Consider the following 17,882-nt stretch of genomic DNA (forward strand, 5'->3'; position numbering starts at 1 on the left):
AAAGCAGCAAGCATGACCCATCAATGTAATAACAGATATAACAAACAAGGAAACTCCATTCTTGGATATTCCTTAGATAAATTAGAAAAGCACCAATTCCAACAGGTAATCCATCCATTTTTCATCCAATGAGTAGCACTTCAGATTTCCATAAACCAAGATCAAAGAGAAAATACACATAAGGGTTGTTGTGATCAGCATACTAAGATGGCATTAACGAAGTAAGAATAATGTCTTCAACATTGAAATTGCATGTAGAACATCGCATCAGTCACTACAAATGCCATCACCATCAACCATCACTTTTAACTAGTGTGCACTCTTCAAGTCACATACATCATTTAACCAGTGAGGGGAACTCCACCAAACAGCTCATTTCACCAGTTTGGCTTTTACCCGTGATATGTCTCCAAAGAAATACTGCAATTCTATTAATATTATGCAGAAGCAGTGGGTTTGCTCTTCCTTAAAGCTTCTGAAATGGTTTGTATTGTGTTTGGAGTAGTTCGACAGCAACCCCCTATCAGAGAGGCACCTGCTTCTCGCCATTTATGTACATATGATACAAAATCACAGTCTGAGACTCTAGTAGATGGCTGCAGGTGTCAAAAACAGAAGTTAGAGTGAGCACGCAATTCAACAAGTAGAAGAAATAGAGGAAGAAATATGCTTCCAACTGTCATCTTGTAATGAAACGTGAGGTGAAAGGCTTACAAAATCACGTTCAGAAACTTATACCAAATCAGATCCTGGGGTCACTCTACCAAGAGACAATGTGAAGGCATTAACCAACAAGACAAACTATAGTGGAAAGCCTCATTGCCTGCCCAATTTCATACGCGAGAGTTTGGGCACAGAAAAAGTCAGAAGTACACAGAAAACTTACAATCCACTCTTTCTTTTCTCCATCCCATGTTTCTCCACTGTTTGGGTAGACAACGATAGGTTTGCTTGTTGCCTGCATCGTAAAAATCTCAATTCAGATATCGGCCCAACAGCAGATGACATAGTGAAGATATAAATATAAACAAGAGCAATTCAGGTTCAAGTACCGAAGGAAGGATAAGACACATTAAAGCCATAAAAAATCTCAACCTAGGTAACAAGTGAGGTATGTCTATGCACATGTATGTTTTGCACATTGAAGAATTACACAAACCAACATAGATCAACTCAGCTCAAATGGCTAGCAAACACAATATGGTGCTCAGTAAATTCACAAATCACAATATGCTACCTTAAGAGCTCTTACTAGAAGGCCTTTGTTTCAATCCACTAAACAATCTATTTGAGCCATCCCTTTTTTTGGATTTGTTGTTTTTGTCAATAATTTCCATCTTGACATTCCTTCTTACTCAGCAGTGAACACCCTCACTTGCAGAGCACATACATCACATGCAGGGGCTTATCGTACTCCAGCTGTTCATTTCATCTATTGATGTTTCGTACAATGCCTTCACTTTTCATGCTGCTTGTTTGCTCCTCAAAAATTTTCAAAACTCCAGAAAAAGGGTTCCCTGTCAGCCATCCTTCACAAGGGGATGCAGCAAGGGATGGCCTAGATGGCTCTTGGGGAGAGGATAGGGGGCATTCCCCATCCCCATCTAGCATTCCCTCCAACAAATCTGTCAGGGGATAGTATCACAAATCCCAGGATGCTGGGACAGCCATCCTCCCTTTACTGTGCCTGACATGGATTCTTAAACCCTTGGATGTTCAGCTAGAAACTTTATGTATGGCTGAACACAAAGGGCATCAGCCCACAAGACCATATCATTATGAAACCAGCCTTCCAAAGCCCAAAGTGCAGCAGACAATATTTTAGCAAACACTTAATTTGTCTTAACAGTAAATTCAGCAAGAAAAATCCACACATAACTGAAGCTAGAATGCTCATTTACCACAGATGACACCTATTGGCCCCAAAGCTTGACGCCCCTTCCAATATTTCCTTAGATTATTGATGTATGCTCGAAATTGGTTACAAGTGGCTATGTTTCAACAAATTCTCACAAGACAACTCATCCACAAGTATACAATAACCTTGTTACCTTCAATGTTGGCCTCCAACCAACTATAGAGTATTCAAAGATGCAAATGAACACTTCAACATGCCAAACCCTAAAAACTAGGGCCAACACTTGGACCCAATTTCACGAAGCGTCCTATGCGATTCCACACTGATCCTCTCACAAGCACACAGATTTCTCACATTGAAACTATAAGAATTCACAACAAAGTTGCCCAAAAAGTCCATTAGGCTTGAGATCTCAAACAAGAAGAGAGGACATAGCCCATAGTACTATAATGACTTGTTTTGTGCTATATGCCCGGGCCTCTTGTGTTCACAAACATAGCATTTCTTTGCATCTTACAATGCCTTCTTTTCAACAAATTTATTAGCACTAGCAAATAATCTTATGTTATGAACATGTGAAATTTTGATGCTTTGCTTAGCACTTGATTAGAAGTTAATCAAATGTGCAAATATGATTTGCACATGTGAAGTATAGGTCAATTATTTCACAATGTGAAACCTAGGACCCCGAGATATAAAATAGTGACAAAAGTAAAAGTTGTAACAAGTTATATTGGACAAGTACTAGATGATACCTAGTATCACAATATGGCCTAGGTTATTTAATTGGCCCTAAGTGACAATGGTGACACTAGAAAATTAGCATTAATTAATAATGCCAATTTCAAGGTAATGAGCTCACTTGGGTGATAAATTACCCTAGCCAATTTAATTATTGGCCAGTTAGATTATTTTTCATAGCCATAAAAATTTATTAAATTAATTTTCAACATTAATCTTTTGAAAAATAATTTAATAAAACTAGATAATGCTAATAACTGTTTTTGGAAAGCTACCACTTGGCAAAACTCGCCCATGCAAGTGGAAAAAACGTTTTTGGAGACTATTGAAAGGAAGGAGAGAGAGAGAGAGAGAATGTGTATGTGTGTGTGCGTGTGTGTGTACTAAAGGTGGAGAATCAATGGAGTTGTTTGTAGCAAGCACTAGGAATCAAACGGCATTTATAAACCGTCATGGGAGACTTTCGAATCATACAACTACAGCCTACAGCCCTATGGATGTAGGTGACAACATTTGGCCCTAGGTGCTAGCAGTTTTTGGAGGCTTTGGCAGTCTATGATAGCTTCCATGGCTATCTGGACAAGGTAGCAACTAATTATCTCTCGTTTCTTGCAATAGATATTAGAATTTTCTCTCCTCTCAACATTCTTTTTCATCCTCCAACCTATTCCCATTCTTCCTCAACAATTTTCATCAAAATCGACCATTGGAGATGGAGATTTTGACTACACTAGTAAACCCTAATTTACCGTAAAAATTAGAATTTGACCATCACCTCGAGAAGCATGCTCAAAAATGAAGGCCTAGAGACTTGAATTTCAATCATAAAAATTGGGACAATTTCAAGAAATTCAAGTGGCCCTTTAGCCAACAAACATTTGGAGCTAAATATAACCCATGCTCCTATTCGATTGTCATTGATGTATATACTATGATGTACCATTCATTATTATATATTTTATTATATATTCTATTGTAGTCATCAACCATGATCCAAGAAAAATATTAACGAGATATGTACAAACTCATAGGCAAAGTGCATTTCATTTTTGAGAGTGCACATACAATGCTCGCTAGCCTATTTATTGACGACATTAATGCAAGGTGACTAGCTTTTTATTTTGTATTATTGCTACCTATTTAAGGCATCCCCTCCTCCACTTCACATTCATCTAATACAAGCACAATGCATCTTTTGGAGAGAGGGAGACCGAGAGCATTCTCCCAGTTGCCTACAACCTATGCATTAGTACACACTCTTGTGCCTCGATATATAGATTCAATTTCCCAGGTTCGTTATCTTTGAGTTAATGTGTTTTAGTTCTTTGTATTTACAACAGCTTGAATTTTTTGCTTTTGTTGCTCTAGACCATTCCACTCTATATCTCTCTCAAAATCAACCAACATACTTGTTAACCCAAAAGAGTTCGAGGAGAGAAAATAAGCAAGCACAGTAGATTCATGGATTGTCAGGGGAAGAGAAAATACACAAGCAAAACAAGTGAAACAAGGCATGTTGCAGGCCAGCCATAACATTTCAGCCTGTGTCAGTTCTTTCACCTTTCACACTGGCCCAAAAATCTTTCATGGTTTGCCGGTCCAGCCTGCCCAATCAAATACCCTGCCAACCACTTGCTCCACTAGCCACTATCGTCACATTTCTTGCATTTTCAGAAAGCCAGCTTCTACCAACAGTCCCTGCATTGCCCTCTTGAATCTTACAACTTACCACTACTCGTCTCATGTGCACGTATGCATGTATGGTCATTTTCTCATCTACAAGTCAGTCACATATATCATCTTACAAGATGGTTGCCCCACTTCTACTGCTGCTTCATCATCTTAGTGCCGCTTCAGACTTCTTCAGTCCTAGGTTCCTCTAATGGGTAACAACACCTTACCATTCATGCATCCCCAATGCCCACCACATTTGCATTCTCTAGCCACCTACCCCAGCCCCACTTCCATGTCTTGCAAGAGTAAGGGTGCAGTTGGTAGTGTTCCTTATAAACATAATTAGAAGCAGCAACCAGCTATTCAACCAACCCAATCCAAGTTCCATAAGTCACATATGCACAGATCAAGTGTTCATTCTTGTTACTCTGAACCTCTCAAAGTCTAGTAGTATTATCAGAAACAAGGAATGTGGACTTCCTGCATATAATCCATCCCTCGATGCACAGGACTACGGAGAACAAAGCACCTTTCAGTGGTGAGGCCCCAAGTATGCATGAGGAGTTAGATTCCACTGAACAAAATAAACTTGGGACCTCTCAAGAGGCATCACTAAGATGGGTCTGTAAGACCAAGTATAGTGCTAATGAAAGATAATGTCATCATCATCCCCCTTTGGATGCCAATCACAACTACTGGTTGTGAAAAACAGCCAACCTAAATGGGGTCTTACAGGAGGACTGAGTCAAGCTAGAACTACTGTCCCAAGACCAGGAAGAACATGAGTAGCAATTGCATAATGCTCTGTACAGGCTGATGCATGCCCCCAAGGCTTATTACTAGCAGATAGATCACTCCTTCTGTCAAGCTTCAGAATCATTTCAAGAGGCATCGTTAGCACATTCAATGCAGATTTCTAATAGTAATATCAAGATTGACAGACCTTGGCCAGCTCCATTCCTTGCTTGGTTTTGGGATGCTAAACATTGTTCTACGTCACAAGCACAAACAATCCAACCAACAGAAACAGCCATGATTGAGCATGTAAACTTTATTTAAAAATGTTCCTTCGAACATGCTGAGTAAAGATAGGCAAGAAACATGTGCTCTTTGAAAACCCAAATCCCAAGTAAATAACATGAACACACTCTCAAATATTGCAGTGCACTTTACCTTTTGGATGGAAAGGATAAGGCCATGAATAAACCGTGGGGGTGTGCAGTTTATACCAACAGCCACAACTTGCTGGCATGAATCTGCTAATTGTACACATTCATCAAATGAATCTCCACTCACAACATTGACACCATCCTTTGAATTGAAGGTAATCCATGACGGTATATTAATGTTTTCCTCTTGTAATAGATCAATGTATGCCTGCACCATAATTTGTCTTTTATGATGCTGAGAGAAATTCTTAGTACAAAAGTCCACAAAAATGAGTTTCTTGATTTAATAATTCTTCAAGTGGAGAAGTTATGTATTAATCAGAAAACACAAAATACAACATCGCCAGATAAGAACAAAGAAACTTTTCTCCTCAAAACTCTGCAAAATATAACCAACCAGACAACTAAGTTACCTGAGCCTCAAGCTTATTTGGTGTTGTCTCAAACGCCATCAAATCAGGCCCAGCTTCTGCTAAAACTTGTATGCGTCGTCGATGGAATTCCTTCAGCTTTTCAAGTGTCATCTCAGGTCCATAATTGCCACTATAAACACACCTTGAATGAAATTTAATGATTATGAGAAACATTGTGCATGAGTCCATGAAAAAACTGGGAGTGATACCTGTATTCAGAGCCATCTGCTAAATATGCCCCATAACTCCCAATTGAAGCAGCTATAAGCACGGGCTGATTTAGCTCTGCAGTTGCACCATCTTCTACCCTGTCTTGGCACTCCCTCCAAAAAGAATCTCTTGCCTCACGAGCAAGTTCTACACTTTGCCTTAAGAGTGACTCTGCTTCAGCAATACTCAATCCTTTCATTTGAAAACCAGGTATTGTTGCCTATTAACAGATGCATAGACAAAAATAAAAAATAAGAGTCAAAATAGAAAAAGAAAAAGAGCAACTAACTGCAGTTCCAGGAAAGTAAAACACACCTGGTATGACGCTGTGATTATCACTTTTGCACCTGCATTTAAGTAGTCCAAGTGCACCTACGCGACATAAATTAAAAACACCAAAATGTGATTTGTACAGTGTGAGGTTTATACGTTAAGTATGTCCACTGCACACAAATGAACCACTACAAGCACTAACAATTAACATCAAATAAAGACATAGGGGTAACCTACTACTGAAGGTAGGATTTTGTGGGGTGGCAAGCGCAAGCACACCCATTCTTTGGACCACTGGAGATTGTGATGTGCTTTTGGGTAATCCCGGGATAAAGGAGATCAAAGCTATTCCACTATATGGGAAGAACCAGAACAAAGTCAGGATCACTCACAATGAAAACAGATTTGTTCTTTTTTCTTTTTCTTCTTCTTTTGGATAACACACACACCCAAATGCTCATAAGGAGAGAGGATTTGATGCAGGAGTTCATTGGAGACTCATGCTAAAGAATCCATTTCGAGTAAGAACTTGTTCCTGCTACTCCTAAAGCCATATCCACAATAATGTGATTTTCTCACAAAACTTCAAAATATCCCAACCATATCCAGACATAGCTAATCTCTCCGACCAAGAATTCCAATACTAGTCATAACATATGCCATGCTTAAGTAGCCAGAGATCCCCCATTAGCCCAATAATTCATTTGAAGGAGGTTAGTATAATAAAACCTCAATTTCCGTTGTGGAGATTGGAAGGCTGTACTTCTCTTCTTATCCTAAGTATATCCTAATTTGAAGGGCAAATTAGTTTCTATCCTTCTTGTTAAGGATAGTGCAACTTTCAAAGTTGAGCCCTGCAAGGATAATTCTAGCATTGATCTCTCAATACATGAAGAATGGCTGACGCATGCATGCAGTAAAAATATGACATCGGAGCTCCTTGACTGGAAAATTAAGAAGAAAAAGCAGCAGCAATCCTCTCTTCGAAACTCAGAATGCATGAAACAGGAAAGAACAGTCTATGCACAAGGACGAGTGTGTGCACTACCTTTCGGATCAAGTCGGGCATCTTGAGCAGGCACAGAGCACTCCAGAGTGGGTCGTTGATGTCGGCACCAAGGTGCTCGAGGTGCGTGGCGAGTCCGCCATCGATGACAGCACATCCGCCGGAGTCATGAAGGAGCTGCTGGAGACGACTGTGCGCGACGGGGTCCTTCATGGATATGCGTCCACAGAAGAAGGTTCCAGGGCAATCAAAACAGGGGAAGAGATAGAGCGGGGGCAGGCAAGCTATGGACGGATGAATGGACGAACTAATGAACGAATGAATGTGTATGTGCGTGTTTGCTCTCTGTCTGTCTGTCTGGCCCTGTCTGAGAGAGAGAGAGAGAGAGAGAGAGAGAGAGAGAGAGCGCGCGAACAACAGACGAGACTCGAGAGACGCTATATCGTGTACATGTGTATATTTGAGTTGTAATATGTATAACGCAAGTTTTCCCGGCTCTCGCAATTTATCTGCGCATATATGAAATATATTTATTTATTTGGGGTGTGTGTGTAATATTGTATATTTTATTATTATATTATTTTTTATTGTATTACTGTATTATTTTTTGTTGTAGGTTCGAAAAGCATCAACCTCTAGAGGACTTCTAGAATGTACCTTTTTTTCCTAACTTCTTTTTTTAATCAAAACCCTCTCATTTTCTTTCCCCTCTTTTTCACTTACAATCTCTCTTTTTTTCTTTTTAATTAAAGCTCTCCAACTTATCCTTTTTAAATTAAAACCCTTTTCTCTTTCTCTCACTTAGAATCTCTCCCTTTTTTTTCCCTCTCCTTTTTTTAATTAAATTCCTCCTCCCCTCTCTCTCTCTCATGTGTAGGGCTTACTCTCTCTCTCTTTCTCTCTCTCTCTCTCTCTCTCTAATTAAAATCTTACTACTATATTATTTTTTATATAAGTTCGAAAAACTCGAATTTTTAGAAGGCTTCCCAAACCTACCCCCTTTTTCAAACTTCCATTTTCCAATCAAAACCTCATCCCCTTCCCTCCCCTCTTTCTCATATCCAATCTCTCGTTTTCTCTTCCCCCTTCTTCTTTTTATTAAAGTCCCCCCATCCCTTTTTAAAATTAAAACCCCCTTCCCCTTTCTCTCACTTACAATCTCTCTTTTTTTCCCCTTCCTCTTTTTAATTAAATTCCTCCCCCTTCCCCTTTTTAATTAAATTCTTCCCCCCTCTCTTTCTCATATGTAAGGCCTAGGTTTTCTCTCTCTCTCTCTCTCTCTCTCTCTCTCTCTCAGTTAGATTAAAATTTTTAATTATATTTTTTAAAAATAATTTACAACTTTTTAACATAGTTTTTCACACACTTTGAGAGGAAGATTTAAAAAAAGAGAAAGAAGAAGAAGATGGAGAGAGGAGGGGGAAAAGAGGAAAGAGAATAGTCTATTTTATATTAAACATTTTTATTATCTCCCTCCCCCTCTCTCTCATATGTAGGGCCTAGGTTCTCTCTCGATTAGATTAAACTTTTATTTTAATCTTTTTAATTATATATTTTTAAAAGTTTTTTTAATTTAAAGTTTTTTGACATAGTTTTCGCACTTTTTGAGAGGGAGACAAAAGAAGAAGGAGAAGAATAAAAGAAAGAAGAAGAAGAAGAAAGAGAAAAGAGAATAGTCTTTTTTAAGTTAAACCATTTTTTATATAGTTTTCGACTTAAGAGAAAGACCTAGGAAATATATAATTTGAAAGAGAGAGTCTTTTCCAAAACTCCCTTTTTCAATCAAAACCTCCTCCCTTTCCCTCCCCTCTTTCTCACCTGCAATCTCACATTTTCACTTCCCCCTTCTTTTTTTTATTAAAGCCCTCCCCCCCCCCCCCCCATACTCCCTTTTTTAAATTAAAACCCCTTCGCTTTTTTTCACTTATAATCTCTCTTTTTCTTTTTTCCCTCCCCTTTTTAATTAAATTTATCTCTCCTCCCCTCTCTTAGATTAATTTTCTTTAATTTAATTTTTAATTAAATATTTTTAAAAGTTTTTAAATTTAAATTTTTTTAAACATAGTTTTTCACACACTTTGAGAGGAAGACATAAGAAGAGAGAGAGAGAGAGAGAAGAAGAAGAAGAAGAAGAAGAAGGGGGAAAGAGTCTATTTTATATTAAATATTTTTATTATCTCCCTCCCCCCTCTCTCTCATGTGTAGGGCCCAGGCTCTCTCTCTCTCTCTCTCTCTCTCTCTCAGTTAGATTAACCTTTTAATTTAAACTTTTTTATTAAATATTTTTTAAAAATTAATTTAATTTTTTTGACAGTTTTTTACACATTTTGAGAATGAGATAAAAGAAGAAGAAAGAGAAAAATACGAAGAGAGGGGAGGGGGGAAAGAGAAAAGAGAATAGTCTTTTTTAAATTAAACCATTTTTTATAGAGTTTTTGACTTAGAGAGAAAGGCAAAGAGAGAATATATAATTTGAAAGAGAGAGAAAACAAGGGGAGAGAAAGGAAAAGAGAGAAAATAGAAAAATAGAGAGAGAAGAAAATATATATAGATAGAAAAGAGAGCAAGAGAAAAAAACTTGAAAGAGAGAGAGGAAAAGAAAAATAAGGGGAAAGAGAGAGAGAGAATTATACAAAGAGCAAAAAAGAAAGAAGAGGAGAGGGGGAACTGAGAGAGAGAATTATAGAGATGAGAAATATAAAATGAGAGAGAGAGAGAGAGGAAAATAAAAAAGAAAAAGAGAGGAAGAGGGGGGAGAATAAAAGGGGGAGAGACAAAGAGAGAAAAGAAGAAGAGAGAGAATTATAGAGAGAGGAATGACAAAATTTAAAAGAAATATAGAAGAATTTAAAAATGGAAAAAATAGGAGAGAGAAGAAAAGTGAGAGGAGAGAGAGAGAAGAAGAAGAAGAAGAAAAAGAAAGAGGAAGAGAGATGGGGAAAAAAAGAAAAAAATAATAATTTCAATATTTTTTGAGAGAAAAATGAAGGGAGAGAGAGAGAAAATATAAAATTTAAAAGAGAGAGAGGGAGAGAATTAAAAAAAATTAGGAGAAAGGAGACGGAGAGAAAGAGAGAGAGGAGAAGAAGAGAGAATTCTATATAAGGAAAAGATAAAATTTACATACTTTAAGAGAGACTGGGGGGGGAGAAATAAAGTGAAAGAAGAAGACGAAGAAGAGAGAGAGAGAGAGAGAGAGAGAGAGAGAGAGTGTGTGTGTGTGTGTGTGTGTGAACATATAGAGAGAAAAATTAAAATTTAAAGAGAGAGAGAGAGAGAGAGAGAGAGTGTGTGTGTGTGTGTGTGTGTGAGTGAACATATAGAGAGAAAAATTAAAATTTAAAGAGAGAGAGAGAGAGAGAGAAAGTAAAAAATAGAGTAGAAAGAGAATGAAAATAGAGGAGAGAGAGAGAGAGAACAAGAAGAAGAAGAAGGAAAAAGGAAAAAAAAGGAGAGTGAGAGAGAAGAGAGAGGAAAGAATAAAAGGAGAGAGAGAGAGAGAGAGAAGAAAAGTGGGGAGAGAAAGAGATAGAGAGAGAACTAGGAGAGAGAAAAAAATAAACTAAAATAGATAGCAGAGAAAGAGAGAGAGAGAGAGAGAGAAGAAAAGTGGGGAGAGAAAGAGATAGAGAGAGAACTAGGAGAGAAAAAAAAACTAAAATAGATAGCAGAGAAAGAGAGAGAGAGAGAGAGAGAGATAGATATAGGGAATTTGGGGGGGGGGAGAGAGTGAGAGAGTTAAAAAAATTAGAAACAGAGAGGGAAAAGAGGAGAGAGAACGATGAGAAATGGATTGTTGAGTGAAGTTACTATGTGATAGCACGATAACTTCACTTGCTGCTTCGGGGCAGCAAAGTTGCTGTGAAGCGGCTTAGCATTCCATGCGCGCTAGTATATTATATATAAACATCGAGCCCATGTATGTATATATTATATATAAGTATTGGGCTACCAAATCTCCCATGTATTAGTTTTTGTCTGCTACAACCATATGTTCATTGTGTTTGTTCGCTTTTCTAATCCTCTCGTCTTCTTCTTTTTTGTAGGGCATTTTGTTAATATTGTAGCTTCGGAGTTAACTAAGTTGACACGTTCAGTTAAGTAAAGGAGTATGAAGTTCGATATGCAATTCTTGCATGTTTGTTATGTAGTAATTTTACCAATAGTATTTATACATGTGACGTGTTTTAAAGTGAAGTATATTTGTAGATAAATACATATAGAATCTCGAAAGGAGAATATTATAATTATATAGTTCAAGTCAATGATTGTGAGTTTGGACGTTCACATTTTTTTTGTATGTTAAATGAAGTTTCTTCTCTTCAAAAAATAATATTGTTTACATCTTGTTAGGTGTCCACATAGGTTGTTGTACACTTTTATGGTTGCATTTCTCTTATGGATGGTGGCCTGCTTAAAATTCCTAGCCTTTTTTATGCTTATCAACTATTGCTTCTATGTTAACCTTGAAGTTATCCTTGAACGGCTAGAATGTTTCTATATCTTTCTTCATTTTCTTGACTGAATTTCTTTATTGTTGTTGGATTCTTTTCTTGATGTTGGGAGTTTTTCCTACATACTCCTTGTCATTTTCTTACATCGTATGTTGTAGATGAAACACATTAGTATATTAACAAACAATGTTTGAAAGAAGGTTTAGAAGATTGCTTTATTACTTGCTACAAGGAGCATACAAGATTGTTGTGTGATAGAATATGTTATGTTTAATCTTTGTTTTTTTTTTTAAAGCTATGTTGTTTCTCTAGTTGAGTCATGTTGTTAGGAGAGGTGTCAAAGCAAAGGCAGATGGATCTAGAAGGCCGACAATACATAAATTTATTCTTTCGATTATGTGGGAGAGCATTATGTAGACTAGTCCGAGTGTAAACATGCTTCTTGTGTATAGAAGTGTTTTTTGGTTGACTATGGCTCCTTGCGATTTGTGATCGATGATTGCATATGTAAGTGTCAATGAGAACATGGATTTATGGTACCACTTGCTAGTCAATGCCTTGCGTTGGTGCTTGTTGTACTACAAGGTGAGCTGTTGGTTCGTTTGTGACTGGATCGTGACTTGGATTCTTGATACCATTTTGTTATTTGATGTGTCATTACGGTTGATCTTACACATCACACTATTTACTGCACCTATGGTGAAGTAAATGTAGTATGATTGTGCCAAGTTCTCAACACTTATGAGTTCACTCTCTGACCTAAAGCTTGTTTGTTGCAGTAATGTGTTAAAGAAGAAACCTTCATTTTGGTGGCCTAGTTGAAAATTGGTAAATTGTACTAGCCTAATATGCTGCTCGAGCATATTGCCATAAGCGTCGCAAAGAGTGGATCGAGATCAGATGTAGTGGTGGTTTTGGTAATGATGCAGTTTTTGTGGTAGTCATAAAATGTTACATGCTCTACACTTAATAGCCGAGCACAATAAAGGTCTATAGGGTGCATGATGATATCCCCTATCCTTGTGAGCTGTCAATGTACTCGACAGGCTCACTTCATGTGACTGTCAGGATCTACATGCAATACAATATTGCAACGGAAATTACTTTTTGCTTGTTTAAGTCCAAGTTTCACAGTCTTAGTCTCTTAACATCTTCTATCTGGATGTTTAACTTTCAGATCAGCTCTGCCTTCATTGTGTACTTGAGTAGGTAGTAAGAGATGGAAGAGTTTGTTACTCGTTGAATATTCATGTACACTCCCCAAAGGAGTAGTAGTGTTGGGTGATGTAGCACAACATTCCAGTGCTCATCTTTAGGATAGTAGTAGATGTATCATTGAGTTTCAAGGTCTATAGTTGGTTCTAGATTGTCACTTGAGATATATAAAAATCTATACTTACATTTACCATGGTCGTTACTTTTGCTTATATAGCAGGCATGACGACACATATGAATTTGCTTTGCCATGACAAGGACTCTTAGTTTTCTTGTTGAACTGCACCGATCATCATTGGATGAAATGTACGTGATATCTCGTTTATTATATTTGCAACGTCTACCTCATGTAACCATAGGATCACATGTGCATGTAAGGAGCCCCTATGTTGGATCTCATAGCTAATGACATGGTGCTAGAAGCACCCAATGCAAGAAGCTCTACTAAGAATATACTGGTTGAAGAAAAGGTGGAACTTGGTGTGGAAGAGGATGGTACACTTGATGGGGCAGTATTTCCATGAGAATTCATGATTGAACTCCTTTGCAATGCATTCCAACTTCAACATAAGGAAAAATTTAAGTGAACATAAGGAAGAAATGAAGCATGTGCTAGATACTGACCATTGTGATGAGGTCATTCAAGTTACGCTGGTCCAAGATGGGGATCCTGGTATTGAAGTGGAAATACTGTAGCAGAGGATGTGCCTAACAATCTCCTCATTGGAACTATTCTTGTTTGTGCACTTCTTGTAAGCAAGTTGTGCTTGTGCTTGTGCTATTCGCGATCAAGGCAGCTTGTTTTAGCTTGTACAAAGATATAAGGCTTGTGTAAGGTGTACATAGAGGATAGTATTGATGCATGCATCTTGATGTATTCACTAAGATAGATGTTGCCATCATAGGCACCATGGCCAAGTGGGAATAGGAACGAAAACATTGCATTTTCTAAGGTGATATCTAGGCAAGGTGAGCTTCTTGCATGCAAGTCGTCTGTCCTAAACGTTATTGTTATTTCTACGAGACAGTTATTATTTCATAATATGATGCATGCAAACTTGCATCGATCGGCTCTTTGGAATGCCTATCTATATTGTCGAGCAAATTGTAACCTCTTTCATTCTCATATTCTGCTTGGAGCATTGGGTCGAATGGAGAGCTTTCACAATGGAGCTCTAGAATCCTTTCGATGGATTGCCTAGCTGCTAAGGATGCAAAGCTCTATCCTTGGATGTGGATATTTTGCTATAGCCATGTACTTCTAGATCAATGGATTGTGTAGCATGTTGAAGCGAACACATCCATAATATCGTATGTAGTTAAGTTAATTCTAGTAGATGGCCATGAAAGCGATGCATCATTCCAAGAGACTAGAGGATTGTTGAGAATTGATCGATGGTGCAAGGGTCCATTTGCAATCGCTGTTGTCATTTTGGAGACCGAGATGGATGTATCAATGATGCTCAAGAGTTGAAGCTATAATCGCTTTGTATTCAGCTCTTGTTTTGTGTAGTCTGGTAACAGTAAGACCACGTATTTGTTCCTGTCTTTATTTGCAATACATGGTCGGCATTTCATTATCATCATGTTGACTCCATATTATTGGAATGTAAGGATGAAATTAGTGCTTGACAATGCCGTTGTTACTTGTATTTCTTCTATAGATGCATCATTTCTTTGTGAGATGATGACATGTTGTTGCATTGTGACTATACCAAAGGATGCGCACATTATTAGTGTTCCAATGATTCTTTCATATTCTGTTGCCCAAGATGATTCGAATTTGTCTATGTTGTACCAAGTTACAACATAGGGTTTTAATTATATTTTTCTACAAGCCATAGTTTTCCTTTTTCTAAAAGTCCTGAAGGATGCCCTGTGACTTTGTTTTTGTGTAGCGTCCCCATTGATGCCGATGAAAACAATACATTTTTATCATTCAACTATACTACACTTATTCATGAAAACAAAATGCTACACTTTGTGATTATATACTTTTTTAAAAATAAAAAAGCTAATTTATCTCTTTTACATGCAAGAATGATGTTTTTAATTTTTTTATTAATAATAATATAAAATAAATAAATAAATATTAAAATAAAAATATTAATAATACTTCAAAAAATAAATAAATAAAAACATATTATATAGCATATCGAAGAGTTAGCACATGTCTCTTCATATTTAAATAATTATAGGGGAGGGTGCCATTTTCTCATCCATTCAAAATATGTCATTTGTTCAAAAGAAGCATAGTTTCATTTTTTCAATACGTTTAAAAGATCGTTACGCTTTCGTTTTTTCCATACGTTCAAAAGATAGTTTTCTTTTCCTTTCATTTCACTACTAATTAACTATTAACTACTACTACTACTACATAAGTCTAACTAATTAACTAATACTACTTAAACATAAACTAATAAATTAATAAATATTTTATCTTTTAACTAATTGATTATCTAAAACATAATAAATTAGTAAATGTAAACTAGTTGATGCAACGATATAATCACAACTAATCATTATGCTATGACAACATGATCAATATGCCATGACAACACAACTAATCTATGATATGATTAATTAATCATTAATTAGATGTGTTAAGTGAAAACATGAGAAGGACAATGTATTGAGTATAAGCATGAGAAGGGAATGTCACAAGGTACCTATGTCTCTTGCTTGCATATCAATATCTCAATCATCGGGTCTCTCTCTTGCATCTCTTGTTTGTAGGTTGATGTATCGATCATCAGGTCTCTCTCTCTCTCTAAACTAACCTTAAAATGATAAAACCACTAACCTTGAAACCAATGAATATCGATGGCATGCCACAACGGCAATTGATAGCATACGGAGCATGATGGTCAATGTTGACGATATGCTTGATGGGCTTGGTGGATGGCAGCTAGTTGACGGCACAATGTTAAATGATCACGACAAGGATATGGAGGTATAGCGACGGTGATTTGTGACGTAATATAGCGGCGTCACTATTTGCGTAATAGCGACAGTACTCCGACGAAAAAAACGCGGGCTGAAACCCGAGCGCATTATTTTGCGCATACACGAAAGAGAGAGCGAAAGGGAGAGCGAACATCTTACATTTGAGAGGGAGAGGGAGAGAAATATGGAGAAAGAAGGCTTCTCACTACCACCACCGCCGTTCTCACGAAGAAGAGGAGGAGGTGTACGGAGGGCGAAGAGGAGCCGCCAAACCCTTCTTTGAGCCTTTACAATGAGTGCATTGTTCATTCTTGCTTTACTTTTGTGTTTTCTCTCTCTCTCTTTTACTTGTTTTTGGTATAATTCGTGTGCATTGAGAGAGGGAGAGGGAGAGGGAGAGGGAGAGAGGGAAACATTAAACATAATAGGGAAAGAGAGAAAGAGAGGAAGAGGGAGAGGGAGGGAGAGGAAGAGAGAAAAGGAAAGAGAGAGAGAGAGAGAGAGAGAGAGAGAGAGAGAGAGAGAGAGAGAGAGAGAGAGAGAGAGAGAGAGAGAGAACATTAAACATAATAGGGAAAGAGGGAGAGGGAGGGAGAGAGAGAAGGAGGGAGAGGTTGTTGTTTTCTTGTTTGTTGTTGTTGTTGTAGTAGTAGTAGTTTTTTTTCTTTTCTTGTTTATTGTTGTTTAGTTTTCTTGTTTTTTGTAGTAGTAGTAGTAGTTTTTTCTTCTTTTCTTGTTTATTGTTGTAGTAGTAGTAGTAGTATTTTTTTTCTTCTTTTCTTGTTTATTGTTGTAGTAGTAGTTTTTTTTTTCTTATTCTTTTGTTTATTATAGTGGTAGTGATAGTGGTAGTAGTAGTAGTAGTAGTTGTTGTTGTTTTTTCTTCTTTTCTTGTTTATTATACTGGTAGTGGTAGTGGTAGTCGTGGTCGTGATTATAGTCATAGTCATCGTAGTTGTGGTTGTAGTGGTTTTCTTGTTTGTTGTTGTTGTTGTTGTAGTAATGGTTTTTTTTGTTTTCTTGTTTATTGTTGTCTAGTTTTCTTATTTGTTGTTGTTGTTGTAGCAGTGGTAGTAATAGTAGTTTTTTTTAAATTTTCTTGTTTGTAGTAGTAGTGGTAGTAGTGGTAGTAGTGGTGGTAGTGGTGGTAGTAGTGGTAGTAGTAGTAGTTGTTGTTGTTGTTGTTGCAGTAGAGAGATATATATTTTTTGTTAAAGAAAATGAGAGATAGTAGTAGTAGTAGTAGTAGTAGTAGTAGTAGTAGTAGTAGTAGTAGTAGTAGTAGTAGTTGCAGTAGAGAGATATATATTTTTTGTTAAAGAAAATGAGAGAGGGGGAGGAAGAAAAAAAAGAAGAAGGAATGAGAGAGAGGGAACAAACATACAACATAATAAAGAAAGAAAAAAAGAGAGAGAGATGGAAGGAGAGGAGATAATGAATGGATAAAAAACAAAGAGAGAGTGGTGGCGAGGTCCGGTGCAACACCATGAGATGGGAAACACTCGGACATATATACGTTAATTTGTGGGTGGGTGGAGACTTTACATACGTTAATTTTTGCTGAGTTATAAGAGAATAAATCCCTTCTCAAACAATTTAAGAAAGAAAAAAAGAATGATAACAAAAACAAATGGTTTGTCGTAACATAGACAAAATGGAAAACGATGAAGGCCTTGATGTTCAAGATCGCGAGGCGTATCTTAATCAGCGTCTCCCATGTCCTTATTCTCAATGCAAGCTGGCAATTAGACGAAAATGTCGATTGTCTATAGAACACGTACGACGCTTCGGCGAGTTTCAATCTGAGATCATTGATCAGGTGATCTTGGATTTTCAACAAACGGTAAGAAAAGTTAATATCAATCATGCATTGTACTCGCAAGCTAATTGAATACCATATACAAGAAGATTGGGTGTGTCTGG

General features: G+C 37.2%; 1 protein-coding gene across 2 annotated transcripts; it reads right to left on the reverse strand.

Moving 5' to 3' along the window:
- Positions 1–213: 213 nt before the first annotated feature.
- Positions 214–7,829, reverse strand: LOC148011563 (homocysteine S-methyltransferase 2-like). Of its 2 annotated transcripts, none has more exons than XM_087670982.1 (7): positions 7,387–7,829; positions 6,381–6,437; positions 6,065–6,285; positions 5,856–5,997; positions 5,447–5,650; positions 887–958; positions 214–596 (listed from the first exon to the last, which is right to left on the reverse strand). In XM_087670982.1, the coding sequence occupies exons 1-7, from the start codon at positions 7,555–7,557 to the stop codon at positions 438–440; spliced, it is 1,026 nt and encodes a 341-aa protein (XP_087527108.1). In that variant the 5' UTR covers positions 7,558–7,829; the 3' UTR covers positions 214–437. The 2 variants fall into 2 exon arrangements, with proteins under 2 accessions (XP_087527108.1, XP_087527109.1); XM_087670983.1 differs by having other exon boundaries at positions 5,856–5,985; positions 7,387–7,826.
- Between the last annotated feature and the right edge of the window lie 10,053 nt (positions 7,830–17,882).

The sequence above is a fragment of the Lygodium microphyllum genome, chromosome 28 (assembly GCF_053477565.2).
Source record: "Lygodium microphyllum isolate KBCC chromosome 28, Lygodium_microphyllum_v1.1.10, whole genome shotgun sequence".
In the NCBI taxonomy this organism is placed as follows: Eukaryota; Viridiplantae; Streptophyta; class Polypodiopsida; order Schizaeales; family Lygodiaceae; genus Lygodium; species Lygodium microphyllum.

Bases quoted from the DNA above. Each gene is read 5' to 3' on its own strand.
- LOC148011563 (XM_087670982.1), bottom strand. From the start codon at position 7,557: ATGAAGGACCCCGTCGCGCACAGTCGTCTCCAGCAGCTCCTTCATGAC. The intron at 6,286-6,380 runs GTGTGTTTTACT...ATCTGTTAATAG, and splicing joins TAATCACAGCGTCATACCAG to GCAACAATACCTGGTTTTCA. The intron at 5,998-6,064 runs GTATCACTCCCA...ATTTCATTCAAG, and splicing joins GCAGATGGCTCTGAATACAG to GTGTGTTTATAGTGGCAATT.